This window comes from Grus americana, chromosome 8 (assembly GCF_028858705.1).
Source record: "Grus americana isolate bGruAme1 chromosome 8, bGruAme1.mat, whole genome shotgun sequence".
Lineage (NCBI taxonomy): Eukaryota > Metazoa > Chordata > Aves > Gruiformes > Gruidae > Grus > Grus americana.
This window is the reverse complement of record NC_072859.1, coordinates 1,723,729-1,741,375: the sequence shown is the minus strand read 5'-3', so window position 1 is coordinate 1,741,375 and position 17,647 is coordinate 1,723,729. Positions and strand designations below refer to the sequence as shown.

At 38.5% G+C, this 17,647-nt stretch overlaps 1 protein-coding gene across 2 annotated transcripts in view; it reads right to left on the bottom strand.

Moving 5' to 3' along the window:
* Positions 1–282: 282 nt before the first annotated feature.
* BRINP3 (BMP/retinoic acid inducible neural specific 3) overlaps positions 283–17,647 on the bottom strand; it is a 223,331-nt gene continuing 205,966 nt past the window's right edge. For both annotated transcript variants that reach the window (XM_054833452.1, XM_054833453.1), the window contains exon 8: positions 283–1,760. In XM_054833452.1, coding sequence (XP_054689427.1) covers positions 644–1,760 — 1,117 coding nt within the window. In that variant the 3' untranslated portion in view covers positions 283–643. The remainder of the gene's footprint in view (positions 1,761–17,647) is intronic.

Here is a 17,647-nt window from a genome sequence, read left to right as displayed (position 1 = left end):
ACTCTGGGAGTCTGTATGTCATGTTAAGCACCTTGAAAAGGGCATGCCTTAGGAAAGTCTCAGGTGTAGCAAGTAAAGCATCACTACAGTTGTCACTTCAGCTCAGCATGAACATTTAGATCCACATCCTCAGAATAAAATATTGTACGGCTGTGACTTTTCTACAGCTTGTCTTAAAACCTTGAGTCGCTATCTTCTCTTTACCTACACCTCCTGTGTTCAACACACACAAAAGCATATCAGGGTTACTACTTTTGTGTAAGAAAAAAGAATCCCACAGCATTTCTTTTTAATAACTGTTCAGCTACAAAATTTTATTGGTATCCTTCTATGTTCCCTCTAGAGGATGTAATGCACAAAAGCATTGCCACGGAACATATAAAATTACAAATGAAATTTATTGTAAAAAGTAGAATGTCTTCTAGACTGGTGTCAGTATTTATTTCATTCATAAACCAAAACTGCAGGTATAATATATTCATTGTCAGCAAGTTCATGTGTGTAAATTGCCATCCAACAGTATTGACTGATATAAGACAGATATTGAAAAGACAATTTAAATTTACTCTTCCAAACATAAACTGTTCCACAAAAGCACTGTAAAAACTCCTTCAAGGTTTTGTGTTGTGCTTCACATTTATGGTTAACTACATAATTTGGTTGTGTCATAATCCACTGTGTTTGGCAATTTGGCATTAAAGGCCTGCAAAGCAGATTGAATCCTCACCACTTCACTGGTAGACAGTTTGAGTCTATGACGGAGCAAGCAAGAGAAGAGGTCTAGACGACGTTGACCAGGTGGAGAGAGTTTATTTACACGATCCCGTATCTCTAACAACTGCAAAAGTGCTGAGTCCTGCGATCCCTGAGTGTAGGGGTAGTCCAGCTGCAAAATCAAGTCTCGAATTGCTTCTGGGTCAAAATGCATGCTGTAGCCAAACACTTGGATGTTATTAATTTTCATGTAGCCCAGATTTCTTGAGGGATCAATAAATTCCAGGGGTTCATAGTAGATGCTCTCATTGCCATTTGGACCGTTTGACTTTATTCGACTCCTCAAATAGATGTGTACAGTTTCAAAAAATGTCTTCCACTTGTTGCCCAGAGTCAGCGTCCAGTTATAACACTGAAGGGGTAAGTCCAGTTTAGTCCGCTCCCAGTCTGGGAAATTATTTTCATTCACAGGCATAAACCAGCTCTCAGAGTGGCTGCCCCCAAAAGGGTTGACGTAAACAGCAAGAACGGGCTCTAAGGTGCTGTTTTTAGTTAGGCAAATTTGAAGAGAGAGGCCCAGTATCATATGGACCAGGCTAGACTTGTACTTGTTACTCTTAAGAGTAAGGAGCATCCGCTTGCGCCAAGAAGGATCAAACCAGCTGTTAAGGCGCATGTCGTTGCTGATGAAAATGGCGTGGACCTCAATTCTCCGGTCTGTCTTCTGCAATAAATACTTCATTTCCAGGTCCTGAAGGTCAGTCTCGAACCCAATGTAGTGCTCTGTTGATTCTGCCACTTCGGGCTTGCAGAGCCCTTGGCTCAGCATGTAGCCCGCGTTGCAGCTCCCGCAGCGGGTGCGATTGTCAGGAGCACAGCTCAAGCACGCAGAGCCATCTCCAACTGTGCAGGGAAGGAACCCGTTGCAGGCAACTTGGTCATTAGGGCAGGTGCATGTGTGAGTCTCTTCCGAGAAGCTTCCCAGGAGGCCATTTTCATTGCAGTAGAGAAAGGACTGGATGCGGTTGAGCCAATAGTTGGAAGATCTGCAACGTTAAAAGAACTTATTTTAACACAAAGAGAGACCTGCACACAGTAAATACAACCTTGTTATTTTTTATCGGAAAGAGAAAAATAAAGCTGGTTTTAGTAGCATATTAAGGCACTAAAGTCAGATGACAGCATCTGCTGTCAGATAAATACATGTATAAATTGCCTTTTAACAATGCAAAATCACAAAAGAAAAGTTTCCTTATAAACTCACAGGCACAACAGGAACATTTGGTTCATGTGTTTGTTCTCTCTGCATCTCAGTCAAGGAAGGCTGACAGCCTTTTTTCTGTAACTGTCTTCAGATTAACATCCTATGCAGCTGAGATTATTTTTCCTCAGACTATTTGATCGGGCAGATACTTTGCATGTATCTATGTGTGTATAACTCTATACCAACTCTCTATTTCATGATGAAGATTTTTGTAAGCTTGTAAGCTTTCTCGTTATTTGCTGGAGCTGCTTTGATTTATAGACAGTGAGCCAAAATGCTTTTCTGGAATAGCAAATAGGACCCCGCCCCCCACTAAAATAGATTCAGTCTTAATTCTTCAGATGACTTCCAGCACAACAATGTCCCTACAGGAAGCCATGCATGAGCATGCTGTGTTTACTTTTCATCTTTGGAGATGAAATTAAAAGATCACTTTAATGTTTTTCTTGTCATCTCATTTTGGTTTCACTAGAAGCAACAGTTAATGTCCTACATCACACTGGGAAAACAGATACTGAAACCAACAGTTTAGGCTGATGAGGCACAGTCGCTCGAAGAAAGACGATGGGAACAACGGAGTTACATGCAGATAGTCAAGAGAAAAATTATCTTCTTTCTTTGTCTGTATTTTTCAGTTCTTATTAATCCTAGCAATGCACCGTTTAAAGAACTTATTTTGGCTGCTGCATAGTCAGCCCTATTGTTGCCACGTGAATGACGGTGGTTGTGCATTTTTTTCCCTTTTCGTTGCAATGTTTCAAAGAGAAAATGCAAGAGCCTCATTTACTGCTGACTTACTTTTAAAGTCACATCTGAATTTGTCTCAAGCATCGAATAGTTCAGAAATCTTAATTTTTTTGTTGCTTTTTTTTCCTGACTATAAAATAAATGCTACAACTAAAAATCTATGGCATCTCAAAGTCTGATTCTTTAGAAACATGAAAATAAAAATCAGTAAAATTACATTATTGTACACTCTGGTGACTTTGATTAATCTTTTTTTTTTTTTTTCTTCCTATTGTCTTTTTTTGGTTGAGGGTGGGTATTTTGGTTGTTTTGGGTTGGTGGGGTTTTTTTATACATATAGTCTATTAGTATTTTCTAGAAGTAAATATAATAACATCCATGACATGAATGCCTAAAGACCATTCTTCTTTGTGCTTATTGGAAATCAGCACTAAGCAAAAATATTTTGGCAAGTTCATTCCTTCATTTCCTGATTAAAAATCATAATATCCATTCTACACGCAAGGTCAATGTCACAATATCGAAGTTACTCCAAAACTGGGTAGAACGTTAAAGCTATTGCTCTCCCAGGTGGAATGGGAAGGTTTTGTATACTTTGTCTGGGTTGTTTGACAGCAGTCTGTACCTACTGAGCTTGCCCGGCAACTCACAGGAACTGCAGTTCAGGTGTGCTATGACCCTGTTTCCCATTACGGGATGAACTTTGCAGCCAGGCGATGTCTCACATGGTCTATCTTACTGCTACCAGCCCTATGATGCGTCACGGCAATCAAAACAGAGAAGATCCTTGTCCAAAGGAGCGAAACTAACCTTTCAAAGGTCTCTTGTTACAGCTTTTTCCTAACTCTTTATGCTTCTGTGCTTATTTAAGAACTGAGTTCCAAAAGCTGCTGGAGGTGAGATATAAAAGTCTGGATTTTTTTACTTTCCTGTAGAAATTTGGGTTATGCCATTTGCTTCACAATAGCCTTCATAAAGTTGTTACCTTATTTTGATTTGTTACCTTGGACAGATAACTGGGCAGATTTCAAGAATAAGTCATTTGCTTTTTAATCTCCAAGTTTTCTGTTTGTACTGTTGCTGCCAGTTGGTACCGCATGACCACTGTATCATGGTTAAGCACATTCAACAGCTGATAATGATCAGGTTTGTAAATGTAAATTTTAGCATCCTTTTTCACTTCTCTCACACAGAAGTCCACGCCTTTGAAAAGTTTTGTTATATGGAGTACATTTCCAGAAAATGTCATTTGGCATAGACCAACTCTGAGCTTACAGCTGTGGTTTTGAATTCATCTCAGTAGAGACTAAACATTTGAAGACTTACTGTAAAGATTTTCTGTGTATCACAGAGTGTCAGCTCACACAAAACGTCAACCATGCTACGTAGTTTCTAGCATCTAAGGATATGTTTGCATGATATATTCTACTCAGAAGAAAGCTAACTGTGCCTGAGCTCCAAAGCCAAACAGAGCCACATGACTATGCTAGTTTTTCAGCAGAAATTAGTAGCCTGGATGTGGCATTGTGTTAGTATGGACCAGAAATGTCTGTATGGCTCAGAGGTTAAGCATCTATCCTGGCTTGGAGCTCAGGCAGTGAGCTGTATTGGGTCTGGCTGAGATGGAGACAATTTTCCCCATAGCAGACCCACAGTGCTGTGCTGTGCACTGGTAGCCAGCAAGGTGTTGGTAACACACCAGTGAGCAGTGCTGGCTCAGCACCAAGGCTGTCTCTCCAACATTTTCACTCTCCCCACCAGCAGACTGAAGATCTTGGGAGGGGACACAGCCAGGACAGCTGACCCAGACTGACCAAAGGGATATTCCATACCATATGGCGTCTGCTCAGCCATAAAAAGCTGAGAGAAAGGAGGAGTAAGTGGGGGCATTTGTTATTTATGACATTTGTCTTCCAGAGCAACCGCTTCCTGGGAAGTGGTTGGACATCGCCTCCTGATGGGAAGTAGAGATTAAATCTTTTGGTTTCCCTTTGCTTCCATGCATGGTCTTTTGCTTTTGCTTTATTAAACTGCCTTTATCTTGAGTCAAAAGTTCTTTTCCATCTTATTTTTCTCCCATCCCTGTCCTGATCAGGAGGGGAGCAATAGAGTGGCTTGGTGGGCACCTGACATCCAGCCAAGGTCAACCCACCACAACTACACATCTTTTTTTTTGTGGAGCCTAATTTTGGATACTTTCTGATAGATTTTAATGACACGATTTTGGAATATTGCTTTATTGAGGTGTATTGGGTGTCACTGGCAAGGTTTTGACAGCAGGGGGGCAGGCACAGGAGAGCCCTCTGTGAGAAGAGGCCAGGAGGTGCCGCGTACTGGACAACAGCTGGTTCCAGACAGTTTCATCTGGTTCCAGTCAGCTGTTCTTATCTCAACTCACAAGCTTTTTTATCTTATTTCTTTCTCCCCTCCTATTGAAGAGGGTGAGTGAGAGCAGCTGGGTGGGCATCAGGCAACCAGCCTAGGTTAATCCACCCCATAAGGTAAGGGAGATAATTTGCAGCTTTAAATTGATCCATGCTATGTTTCATCTACTTTTTCTTCCTCCTAGGCCTAGTGGAAGGGATTATAGGTTTTTTTATATGTATTATATTACTATTTATTATTCTGCTTATTATTTGTCATTGAAATAAGTCAAAGGAACGCAAGGTGCACCAGGCAAAGACAGAAAGGGAGACTGTGGCTTTACTGCAGATTGATGAAGAGAAAGGAACTAGGAAAGTAGGGAAGCAATTCTCTTGGTCCATGGAGGTGATGGAAAGAGAGAGAGACCTGCTGAGGAAGATGTCATAGTTGGAAAAGGAGAATTTTCTATTGTTGGAATAAGCCTATCTAAACCAGAAAAAATTAATTTACTGGCAAAGGTTTATTTGGTTTTGGTTATTCACTGCTCCAGCCACACAGTCTTTTAAACATTTTTTTTCCTTATTAGTGATCTAATCTACTGTTTCCATTATTATGAGAAGCAAGATCTTTAATGTTACTTTTTTGTTCTTTTTATTTTTAATGAGCCTACCTTTCTTCTTTTTTTTTTGTTAAGGGATAGAAGCAGCAGCCTAAAAATCTGCATGAAATTACATAGCTGCACAATTACATAAGTTTATAACTTAGCATTTAGCTTATTAAAACAACTATATTTTTGATCATTAGAGATTGCAAGGGGACCAAGAACCTTAGAGGGAAGGAAGTTTTCTCCTTATTGCAAATAAAGTTCAAAACAATAACCTTCTAATACTTTTACCTTATTTGGATTTTTTTTGCCTGGTTTTAACCAGAGAGCTTTCAAGAAGTTCTACTTATACTTGTTTGTCATTGAACAGTTTACAAACATAAATTCTTTTTTAAATAATAAAATAAATTGCCTTAACTGTTGTTTTTTTTAAAAAAAAATTGTCATTAAGCAATACTGTTACTCTTCATAAATTTATTGCTTTCACTCAAGTAAATTAAGTAAACTAAGTGAAAGTACGTAAAATGTCAGCAATACCTACTTTATTTAAGCCACTCATCCTTAATTAGATAAATTCAAACTGGATTGTCATTCTGAAAGATTTCCTTTTCTCCTAGAAATAAAAGATCATTTAAAATTCCGGACCCTTCAGTCAAGGGGAAAGGCTTGGTTAGAAGCAGATGCCTCCCACAGGTCAACACCTGGCAGAACAGCTGGAGCAGTCAGATAGGCAGGGCTCAGGCTTTTACAGCCACTGGATCCTCTCTGAGGATGGATGGCAGCGGGGGAGAGACAGGATCTAACTGAAAATATTGGGTGACACCTTAGGCAACAAACTTGCTGACCTTGCGAGAAGGGCTTCAAGCAATGGTACCTTGGGGCTGGAGTCAAAATGGGGTCTAGGGAAAAAAGTCATCTGGGAAAAACGCTCCCACCAGAAAGTAGTACTACTAGGGACCCATCTCAGGTGCCTAGGCACAGATGCAAACAGTGTGGGAAACAGGCAGCAGACGTGCACAGTTACAATGCTGTGACTTCATTGGGAACACAGAGGTGTGGTGGGATTGTCCTGCGGTGCTTGTGATGGATGAATAGAGACTCTTTAATGAGAAGACGTGGGCAGGGGGAATAACTGCACTCCATAGAAAAGAGTAATTTGAACTAAAACTTTGCTATTGAGTGAGCAATGAACTGGTCAGGATGTTAAGGGCTGGAATGAGACAAGAGGCCAGCAATAGGGAAACTGTGGTCAGAATGTGCTACAGACCAGGAGATCAAGAAAAGGAAGTGGATGAAGCCTCCCTTAATCAACCGGAGGAAGCAACATGACCACAGATCTTGACCTTCATGGGGGACTTAAAAAATCCCAGCAGAGATGGTGTGTGGGGGGTAACATGACAGGACATGAACAAGCTAGGAAAATCTGCAGGATGGTCAAATCAAAAATCTCAAAGGAATTGAGGAAGGTAAGTAACAGAGTGGTTATCCTGGTCTTCAGGAGAGCAGCCTTTGTCTTGTTCAGGGAATTAGTAGGTTGGGTACCAGGTGAGGCTGCCCTAAAAGGTAAAACAGCCCAGGTGATGTGGTTGGTCTTCAAGAATGATGTCTTTATAACACAGTAGTCCATTTGGATGTGCAGAAGTTGAGCAGACACAGCAGGAGGCAGACTTGGATGCAAAGGAGACTCCGTCTGAGCTCAAATACCAAGAAGTCTACCTAAATTGAAAGTTGGGATAGGCTGCTTGGGAGAACTACAGAAACATGGCCTGGATATGCAGTGATTAAATTACGACATTTCAAAACAGCATGTTTTGAAATGAGTGAGTAATGTGAGTGACAATAAGAAGGACGTTACATGTACGTTTTCAGGAAGAGCTGGGCTGAGGAAAATAGAGACCTGCAGCTGAAGGAGAAAGGAGACCTGACAACAGAAATGATTAATGTATTTATTGTCTTCTTTGCCTTGCTCATATCTAACAAGATCTATTCTAAGGCAGAGGAATGCAAAATCTTGCACCTGGAACCAGAAAAACCCTTGGCACCAGTTCAGGCTGGGTATACTGCTTAGAAAACAGCTTTACAGGAAAGCACCTGAGATTCTAGCAGTATGAGGCTAACTGAACATGAGCTAGGACTATTGTCTTATGGCAAAGAAGATAAAGTGCATTAGTAGACCCAACAGGTCAAGGGCAGCAAATATTCCCCCATGTTTGGTACTTGCAAAATGGCATCTGGGACATTGTGTCTGGATTCAAATCACCTGTACAAGAGCGGTATCAACAGACTGGAGCAAGTCCAGTGAAGGGCCGCCGAGATGTTCACAGGGCTGGAGCACATAACATGAGGAGAGCCTGAAGGAACTGGATTTGTTTAGACCGAGGAACATAAAGGAGGATCTAAATGCTGACTCCAAATACCTTCTAGAAGGATGGGCCCAGATGCTTCTCCAAGGTGCACAGTGAAAGGACAAGAAACACTATGAAGGAGCTGTAGCAAAGCAATTTTGATTAGAGAAAAGGAAAAAAAACTTCATTGTAAGAATGGTCAAACACTATAAGAAGTTGATGAGTGAGAACTGGAATCTCCATCATTGGAGGTGTTAAAAACTTGATAGTCCTGACCAGACTTTGAAGGCAACCCTGGTTTGGGCAGATGACTTGCAAAGGTCCATTACAACCTAAATTATTCTATGATTCTATGATTTTGTTTTCATTTTACTCGTATGTAGAATTTTTAAATTACAAACAATATTATTAGGAGTATTAAAATCAGTACATAACTATACTGCTTTAGAGACTTTTATATACTTCTACAACTTCATAATTCATGTGCTGCCCTCCCTCAGTGCCTATTGCCAGTAGAAGTAGGGTGGATCTCTAATACCTAAGGGAGAAAAAGAACCTCTCTTCTGGATAATGTATCAGCCATCCAAGATTTTGCTACTTTTCCTGAGCTCATTATACAAGACCAACCCAGGCCAACAAAGACCATTGAGCTGTATAATAACCTCCACAAGGACCTCACCACAGGTTGACAGGAAACTTCACACAAATGACTGACATTCTAATTCAGTAATTACTCCTATATTATGCCATGTAGTTCTGAAAATATCATTAAAATGAAAAAATGTTCATGGAAAGGTAAAACATTAGTTAACTATCTTTTGGGAATTTAAAGGGATCCAGTTTTATTTTTCTCTTAGATAATTTTGCCATTGCCTCCAGACAATGGCAGAGTGTGGGAACAGTTTTGAAGCTCAGTGCACTTAGCATGAGACAAACAAAAATCTCACTTTTCTTCCAGGTAATAATTTTTTCACATAAGATTCAGCCAATGACAGTTATCACTTGATGCCATCCATTAGATTTCCTTTTTTTTATTACATTACGTCTAATTATTCTTTAATTTTCTATGTTAGTTGGCTGAACTAGTGCTTGATTGTCTATGTACTCTATGCAAACTTGAGTATACCACTGCTAATTCCTTTCTTATTATTCACCATTTGATATATTCATCATTTGACATATTCAAGATCCACTGCTTAGTCTGATACCAGAAAGAAAAATGCTTATTAACTCTGTCATAGGACTTAACTGTATTTTCCCACTATTTAATTTTTTTCAAAGTTGGCTTGATATGTGAAGTCTACAAAAGTCATTAAGAAAAACTCCTGTTTACTTTGATAGGGTCAGAAACTCTGACTTTAAGCTCCTCAAGTCAGGATTAAAGTTAATAAGAGGCTTTGCTCAAAATTTAGTATACTTTTATTCTTCTCTTCAGGTGTAATCAACTCTTTGTACTTCATTTCTCACCACATTGTTCTGTACACATTCCCAGTGTTCTTTTACCTTAAATCAATTTTATTTAATCATTTATATTCTCATTGTGTTAATGGGGGACTAGTGACAAAGGCTGCTTATCTTGAGCAGTTGCTTCTTGTTTATAGAAGTTAATAAATAAATTAAGACAATTAGCTTCTGAGGGAAGGTTGAAAGAGCTCTCCAATTATTCTTTTAATGACACTGCAAACATTACTATTTGATTTGGAAAATTATATTTACTGGCCTGATGTGTTACTTTTCCAAACATTGAGATATAAAACTTCTGACTTTCAAACCAGCAAAAATCTTCCTAGCTACTTCAATGAGTTTCAAATCAAAATGAATTGCCTGAAATATCTGTGCCTTCATCATTATGCAAAATTATGTGATAAGCTGTAATCAAAAGCTACTTTTGGTGAATCATACACTTGAAATCACAACTTTACAAATAAAGTAATATTTAATTTAATGAAATAAAATACTTGATAAGTGTAGGATACTTCTTATTATATAATTATCTAATCAATTACAGGTCCCTGGAAATTCTTTAGAAGGTTTTTAAGACTTCCTTTGTTTATTAACATAGAGTCATTGAAATTAACTTTTCAAAAGAAGCACAAAGTTATCCCAAAAGTGCTAAGTCCAGGATGGAATTTCTATGGAAACCCCAATATTCTTGACTGTCCTGTTAGGTGAATAGCTGTTGTTTTTATAGGAAGTAGACCATGAAGCCTCTGCTCTGACTTATGCAGAGTGGAACACCGAGCCAGATAACCCATACAAATCACACTCCTACCCTAGTTAAGACCCCTAAACTGGCTTTCCACTATTTTGAGGTTTCAATCTCAGCTTTAACTGCAAAGAGTTCCTAGTCACATGGACCACGTCTCTTGTGTGGATGGACATGTCCCTCCGTCCCTATTTCATTTGTTTGATCATATACATCAATATGAATATACTTAGTTGTGTGTGACAATATTCCACAAATTTTCTCATTTCTTAAAATTCACTGGGAAACAGATTGTTCATTAATTATGATTTAATAACAGCTCCAGCTCCACCTTCTTACATTCAACCCTTACATTCCACTATACTGCAAGAAGATGAGTCTGCTGTTGCTGGATGACGGGACTCTTGTGGGTGAACCTTCTGTTGCATAGGCTGCACTAAGCCGTTGACTACCGTGCTTTAAGCTAGAATGCTTACAGGGTAAAGAAAGCCTGCCATATAATCTCACATTTACACCATCATGATAAAAAATAGTGTAACCCTATGGAAGTTAATGTATCAGTTAACAACAGCCAAGTTTCTGATGAGAGTCGTCTCAGTGAGAAATATAAATCTTAAATGTTTTGGTAGGTGAAATAATTCTACATGAAGTTGCATTGCATTACCTCTTTATGAAATGCTCTCCAATTCTTATTTCTAAAGTGTATTTAAAATGTTTTACAATCTTTTTTTTTTGTTGCTGTTATGAAATAACTTTACTTACAAAAATATTAATTTATTTGAACAATAGAAGTTGCAAATTTAATCCAAAACATGTGTTTGCTCTTGTTCAATACACTGTAACATTAAATGTAAGAACAAAGCAGTATGGTCACCCTATATAATAGCTGCAGCAAGTATTTAATCATGATATGACACTTTTACCTCCTTCTCTGCCTCACTAAGTGCTTAACATCTGTTGTACATCAGATGGCTCAGTAGCAGATGATGAGTACTCAGCGAGGCAGATGCTAAGTAAAAAAATGAAGACAATTTAACAAGAAGTGTATAGGCAGTAAAATCCCCATTACCTATTTTTCCCTCCTTTGGAGGTTGAGTCCACCATAAATCTGTAAGACAGCAACATCAACACCAAATGCACTTACAGGTATCTCTAAAATGTCCTACTCCTGATCTTGTGGGATCACCTCTTGGGAAGGACAAACAAGACTCCAAGTACTTTGCTTCTGTGTTGTGATTCATAAGAAGAACATTAATTACTACCAAATTTTATAATGATCTTTATGTGAATACACTTTTTTGTCTGGGAATCAGGGTAAAACTGACTGTACAGTCACCAGAAGGCCAGTGAGCGGTTAGAAGAATTAATACTTTTAGTTTATTCAGCCTCACGAAATCAAAGCAGTGCTGTAACCATCACACAAATAAACATGCCTGAAATTATTTTACTGTGGCTCATGTTACAGGTGTGTCAGTGAGGCGCTCAACAACAGCTGCAAATCCGACTCAAAAAGATGAGAGACAGGAGCAGTGCAGCTGTTCTGCGTTCACATCTCACAACTTCGCAGCTGACTCCAGCCGCGCCAGGTACTTTAAAGCTGATCTGAACGTCTGAGGTGGCTGTGCGGCCTGTGGTGACGCCAAGGTAAGCATACTGTGGGGTAGAGCAGGAATATGGTGCTTTGCTAAATGTATATAAAGGGAAGAAAAGCCTCTGCCTGGAGGGATGACTTTGCTAAAAATCCCCTGTTAGCATACACAGAAAGGGTATTAATTAACTATGAATTTTTCATGGAAGTGTTGTTTCCGTATGCTAAAATTGCTTCCAGCATAGAAGTGGATGAGGAAACTAAAGAAATCTAGATTGGTATGAGCCTCCTCCGTGGTGGCTATACTACAGGAAAGGGATTGGATGAATCAGGAGGTCGATGCTGGGGTTAATAACGATCTAAACTGAATCTATGTTGATTTATGGAAGTAAAATTATTCTCCTCTGTTAATTACACTTAAGAAGAATCTTTGCAGATCCTCCAGCCCTTGTGCTGCCATTCTGCAGCTGTTTCCCACCCCCCCCACACCGTTCTTAAGGCTGGTGCTCTACATTTTAAAACCAATAATGCATGTCACTTTTAAATTCCAGATAGTCTTTGCATTATGAGAAGCGGAGGAATCAAGCCCTTATCTTAAATTATATAAAACTATCACACCTCATAGAACAAAACTGCCAGGATACATGCTGCAAGCACACGCTGCCGGCTCATGTTGAGCTTCTCATCAACCAACACCCCCAAGTCCTTCTCCTCAGGGCTGCTCTCAATCCCTTCATCCCCCAGCCTGTACTGATATTCGGTGTTGCCCTGATTGTTTCCCCACACTATTGCTAGCCTTTCCCTCCCAGCTGGATTTATTAGCTTTGAAAGAAGTTCACATTAATATAGCTTGGGCAATGGCCGCTTGAAGCTCTTTGCTCTGTGTTCAACTGCCCGTAAGGTACGTGTAAGAATGAATGAACTGAAGGGAGGGAACACTGGTTTAGAAAAAGAAGAAAAAATTGGATAGGATTTTGAAATTAAAATTTCTTGCACTGAATAATGTAAGACTGAAGTGTAAAAGTAGATAATTTAGGAGTGTCTTTGGATCATTAAAATAAATATAGCTATGAAGCACTCGTAGTATAGTTATGAGAACAGGACTTCATCAGAGTGCTTCTATATGTTGGCACGAACCTAATTTGAATTCTTAATCTGTAGGAGGAAGTGAGCCAGTAGGGGCTGGCTGCTAAGATCAGCTGGATTCCCTTGTCTACAGACATCCGAGGCCAAATGCACAAGTTCAAAGACAGTTTCAGATGTAGGTATGAACTGCATTTGCAACAATAACAAAATGTACTAGCAGCTCTACTTTGCAGTGGAAATTCTAGAATTAATATAAAAAGCAGACTTGATTGAAAGGTCTTCATATGTAATGCAGCAGATGACAAATCTATTGAAAAATGCATACAGATTACTGTGTGTTTTCATGTTGTACTTAGGATAGGAGGAAACAGCATCCGTGTTCTTGGAGTATTTTATTCAAAACAGGAGTAAAATAGAAAGTTCAGACACTGAAGATAACTTCTGAGCTGAAAGTTTTAAAATATTTTGCAGTATAATTAAAAATCATATGAAAACATAATTGATAAGGTGGCTCTAAACTACACTGAAAATGAAAAAAAAAAAAAACCAACCCACAAACAAAAAAACCCACAAAACTGTGCTGACAAAAGCATCCAAAGTTTTAACTGTGCTGAAGGGTAAATCTGGATACGGACAGAGATTTGGTGCCAGAAAAATCAGACATCAATTGTATGATTTTCTGGAATTAAACCTCATTACTACAGGTAAAATCATAGCCTCATCAACAGCCAGTAACAGAAAGGCAAGTCCATAATAACATCTGTGAAACTGGTACAATAGCAATATAGTTTCTTATTTTCCTACTGGTTTTGAAACAGGACCTCTATTCCTATTTTAGGCATTCTTATTTCCAGATACAAATAACTGAAATTAAAAAAAAAAAAAAAAAAAAAAAAGTCTGTTTATGTTCCTGCAAAAATTGCTACAGCTGTAATTACAGAGGTAGAGAAAATCTGGATTGTATTCCTGGCTCCTTCACCATCTTTCTGTATGACTATGACTATGGACAATTCACTTGCCCTTTTCCTTTGAAAATTATCTTATTTTTTTCCCACTGTTTGCCTATTTGGATTATATATTTAGTTGCTTCTAGATGCTACTGTAATATAAACAGCAATAATCTGTTATTTTCTTCTACTGTGTAGAATCAGAAGTATTATGCCAAAGCCAGAATCCCCCAGTAGAGAGTAATGGTTTTAATTAAAGAATACAAAACTCAGTTCTGCATTCATACCTTACTTATCATGATATTAAAAAAAAAATAAAGATTCTGAGCTCAGTATGCTTTTTTTATATCATGTTATAATAACTGAAAATAACTTAAAATAAATATAATTATGAGCAAACCCTTAAAGTTTTAATATAGACACAAAACACTTTACAGAAGAGAGGTTTGTTTTTTCTGCCATGATATGTTTGAATAGATTGTAATGACACCCTTAAATTTCTGAAGGAAAATTAAAGGCTGTCTAGAAAAGTTATATCATGCTGTTTTTAAAAACAGCATGCATTTCACTTAATAATGTATAATTCTTGTAATAAGATGTCACTTGTGTAATGGTCATAAATATGGAAAGTATTAATATAAATGACCACATGTATATAATATAATTTAGGAGACAGTATAGTAATAATGCTTATAAGCAAATATCAAGTAATTGCATCTCTTCTGACATTTTTGTCTTCTTTAAACAAACAAACACACAACCTGAAAAGCAATGTATAAGTTGATAGAAAGGTTGATGTCAACCAAAAAAAAAAAAAAATAATCTGCACATCGATCTGCAAAAAAAGGAAAATTAATATAGATAAGTGAGGGTGAGGAACCAAAGTCCCACCTTAGGAAGCTATGCAAATTTCTTTTGGAATATATACAAAGATAAAGTGATTTGCCTTATAGAACTATTATCTGTCCCCCACCAAGCGTTGAATGATTGCTGAGAAAAAAAGATCTACATATGCAATTCAGAATAATAATCTTTCTTGCACATTGCTGAAAGCTTTGTGCTTTCCACTCATCCATATAACTAGCTCACTCCCGTTAGAATAACCCACAGGAGCCACAAGCTGTTGTGATGTCAGTGGCGGAAGCCAGGATACGTAACACCTCTTGGTAACCCCTCCGACTTTCTTCTGGCAGAACCACGTGCAAATATGTAACAGTGATATGTACCGCCACTGACACTGCTTTGGAGTTCATGAACTCCTGTACAATACGTTGTAACTCTGTCAAAAGCTCAAAGTTGTTGGGAGATGTCGGATATATCCTTGAACTTTGCTCCAGATGCTGGAGTTTGGCAGTGGGGCGGTGTGCGAGTCCCCTCCCCCCGAGAAGAGTGTGCGAAGGGCAGTCAGCGATAAATCATACCCTGAAGAGGTGACAACTCTTCTTGCAGAGAAAGAACATACTCTGATACACTATTTATCTGGATATTCAATCTCATTCTATTGAGTGGATCCCCTCCTTGTTATTATGTGGGGTTTTATGCCATAACACTGAAGGGTAGAAGGAAAATCTCCCCATGCCAAATAGTTTTCTTAATACCTTGCGATTTTTATTTAAGGGAGTATAGTTAAAAAAAGAAAAAAGAAAACCCCCCACATTTTAGTCCCTTTTAAATTCGTCCTTAGTGAAACTAACATTGGAAGGAATTAATTTAAGGAGCCTGTCTTTCACAAATAATTTCTGAAAGTCAACATTAATAACCAAAAATGGATTGAAGCAGGCAAGATTTCCTTGTAGGGGAAAAAAAAAAAAATCTGTTAAAGAATATATTCTTCTGACAAACGACATGTAACATTTCAGAGCCTACAACAGCATATGGTTTAAGACATACTTAGCATTCTTAACACAGTTATTTTAAATATCTTTGATTATAAGCACTGTGGGATACTAAAGGCTCTAGAGGAACTCTATCATTAACAAGGTCTCTAGTATGCTTTCTATATATATCTATGTGTATATATATATAAGCACACACTCCTCCTTAATACCCTAGGCACCCTCTGAAAGATTTATCTGTCCTTTCTAGAAAGGCCAGATGTTCTCAGCTGGAGAAAGAATGAAAAAAAAGGAAAAAAAGAAAAAAAAAAAAAAAGCAGCTACAAAAATCCCCTGAAAAAAGCCCTTCCAAACCCAGTCTCAGGGGCTTGGACCAAGGGAACAAGGGTCATGATGGCGTTAGGGGAATGATGATGGTTCTAATTAATGGAAATGAACGGTAAAGTGAGATAAATTTGAATTTTTTACTGGAGACAGAGAAATGATAATAGGTTTCCCACATACAACAAGCAGTGTAAGACTGACTTAAAAAAAAAAAAAAAAGACCTATGCTCAATCATTGTGGTGTAACTTGCCGGTCACGACCCAAAACTTCAGATGCTTATGTCTAGCTGTTAAAATGTACATCTGTCAAATGGGGTTTCTGATATGAAATTTGTATTGAAACGCAAGCGGGCTGCTTATTTCTGGGGAGTTACCTGAAGGGAGATTGATGCACAAGCTGCAGAAATATACACCGCTATCCTCAGTTATTACAGAATGAAATGCCATGTACAGCCACTTGATGTATTTGGATGTCATATGCATTCATCCTGGAACCTATATATAGAATAAATAGTGCTCTGTTTTTTTTTCTTTTATCTTGTACAAAATTGTACAACTCCAGCAGTTCAATATCTTTGCACTTTTAACTACTTTGCTCAGAAAGTATGGTTAAAGTTTAAGACTGTGAATCAGGTCATGAAACATGAAGAATTTCATAGTGATAGTTTTTAAATAGTTAATTACTAGTGTAACATCACTACCAAGATGGCCCAAAACTCTTCTTCTCAAAACTCTACAAATGTTATTGTACTTTGTATTGTATTTATAATAAAAGTGACAACGGAAAAATCTTGAAGACATTGTCCGTACAGAAAATGCCAATTGCCTCAAGAGTCTTTGCCTTGAAGAGTTTTCAGTCAAAGTGCAAAACAGACAAAAGGAATAGAAATGGGATGTGGGATGTGCTCACACAGGTTTTAGAGATGTTTTGAGGGGGTGGTGACTGGAGGTGGATAACTGCAGAGCCACTAGCTAAAGTACAAGCCAGGATCTTTAATATTCCCTCTTTCCTGCAGAGGATTGCCTGCTGCGCACGATGAATACCTCTGAATAACAAGGAATAGCCACAAAAATAGCCCTAATGTCCTCAGGCAATCATATCATCCATTATTTCTCCTGTTTATCCGACACACAATCCATCTACGTGGGTTTCGGAGGTATCTTTCACATGCGTTTTGGTGGATAAGGCGACTTAGCATTTACATTAAAGGAGCACTTACAGGGACAGAGAGATCTTGGGGGGATCTTTTCCAGTCTGCTTACTATGGCAGTTCCATTCAATGCGTTAATGCCTTTTCCCTCGTCTGTAGCTGCCACCATTTTGTGGTGCTTTTGATTGACAGCAAAGGCAAGCGGGCTTGTCGCGGGGAAAGTAAGCGGGGCTCCAACACAAACACTCTCACCTTGATGAGTAATTACATTGCCTCTGCAACACAATCAGTCTCTGCTGGCAAACGGACTGAGAAGCCCAAATCCACACGTAATCCAGTGTTTTTCACAAGGCTGCTTACAGCTAGAATTGACATTACCAGAAAGTTAAAGAAAAATTGACCCTGCTCAAATCTTGCTTGTTTGTTTGATTTTGAAGTTAACCCTCAACAGCCAAACTCTCATTCACAGAAA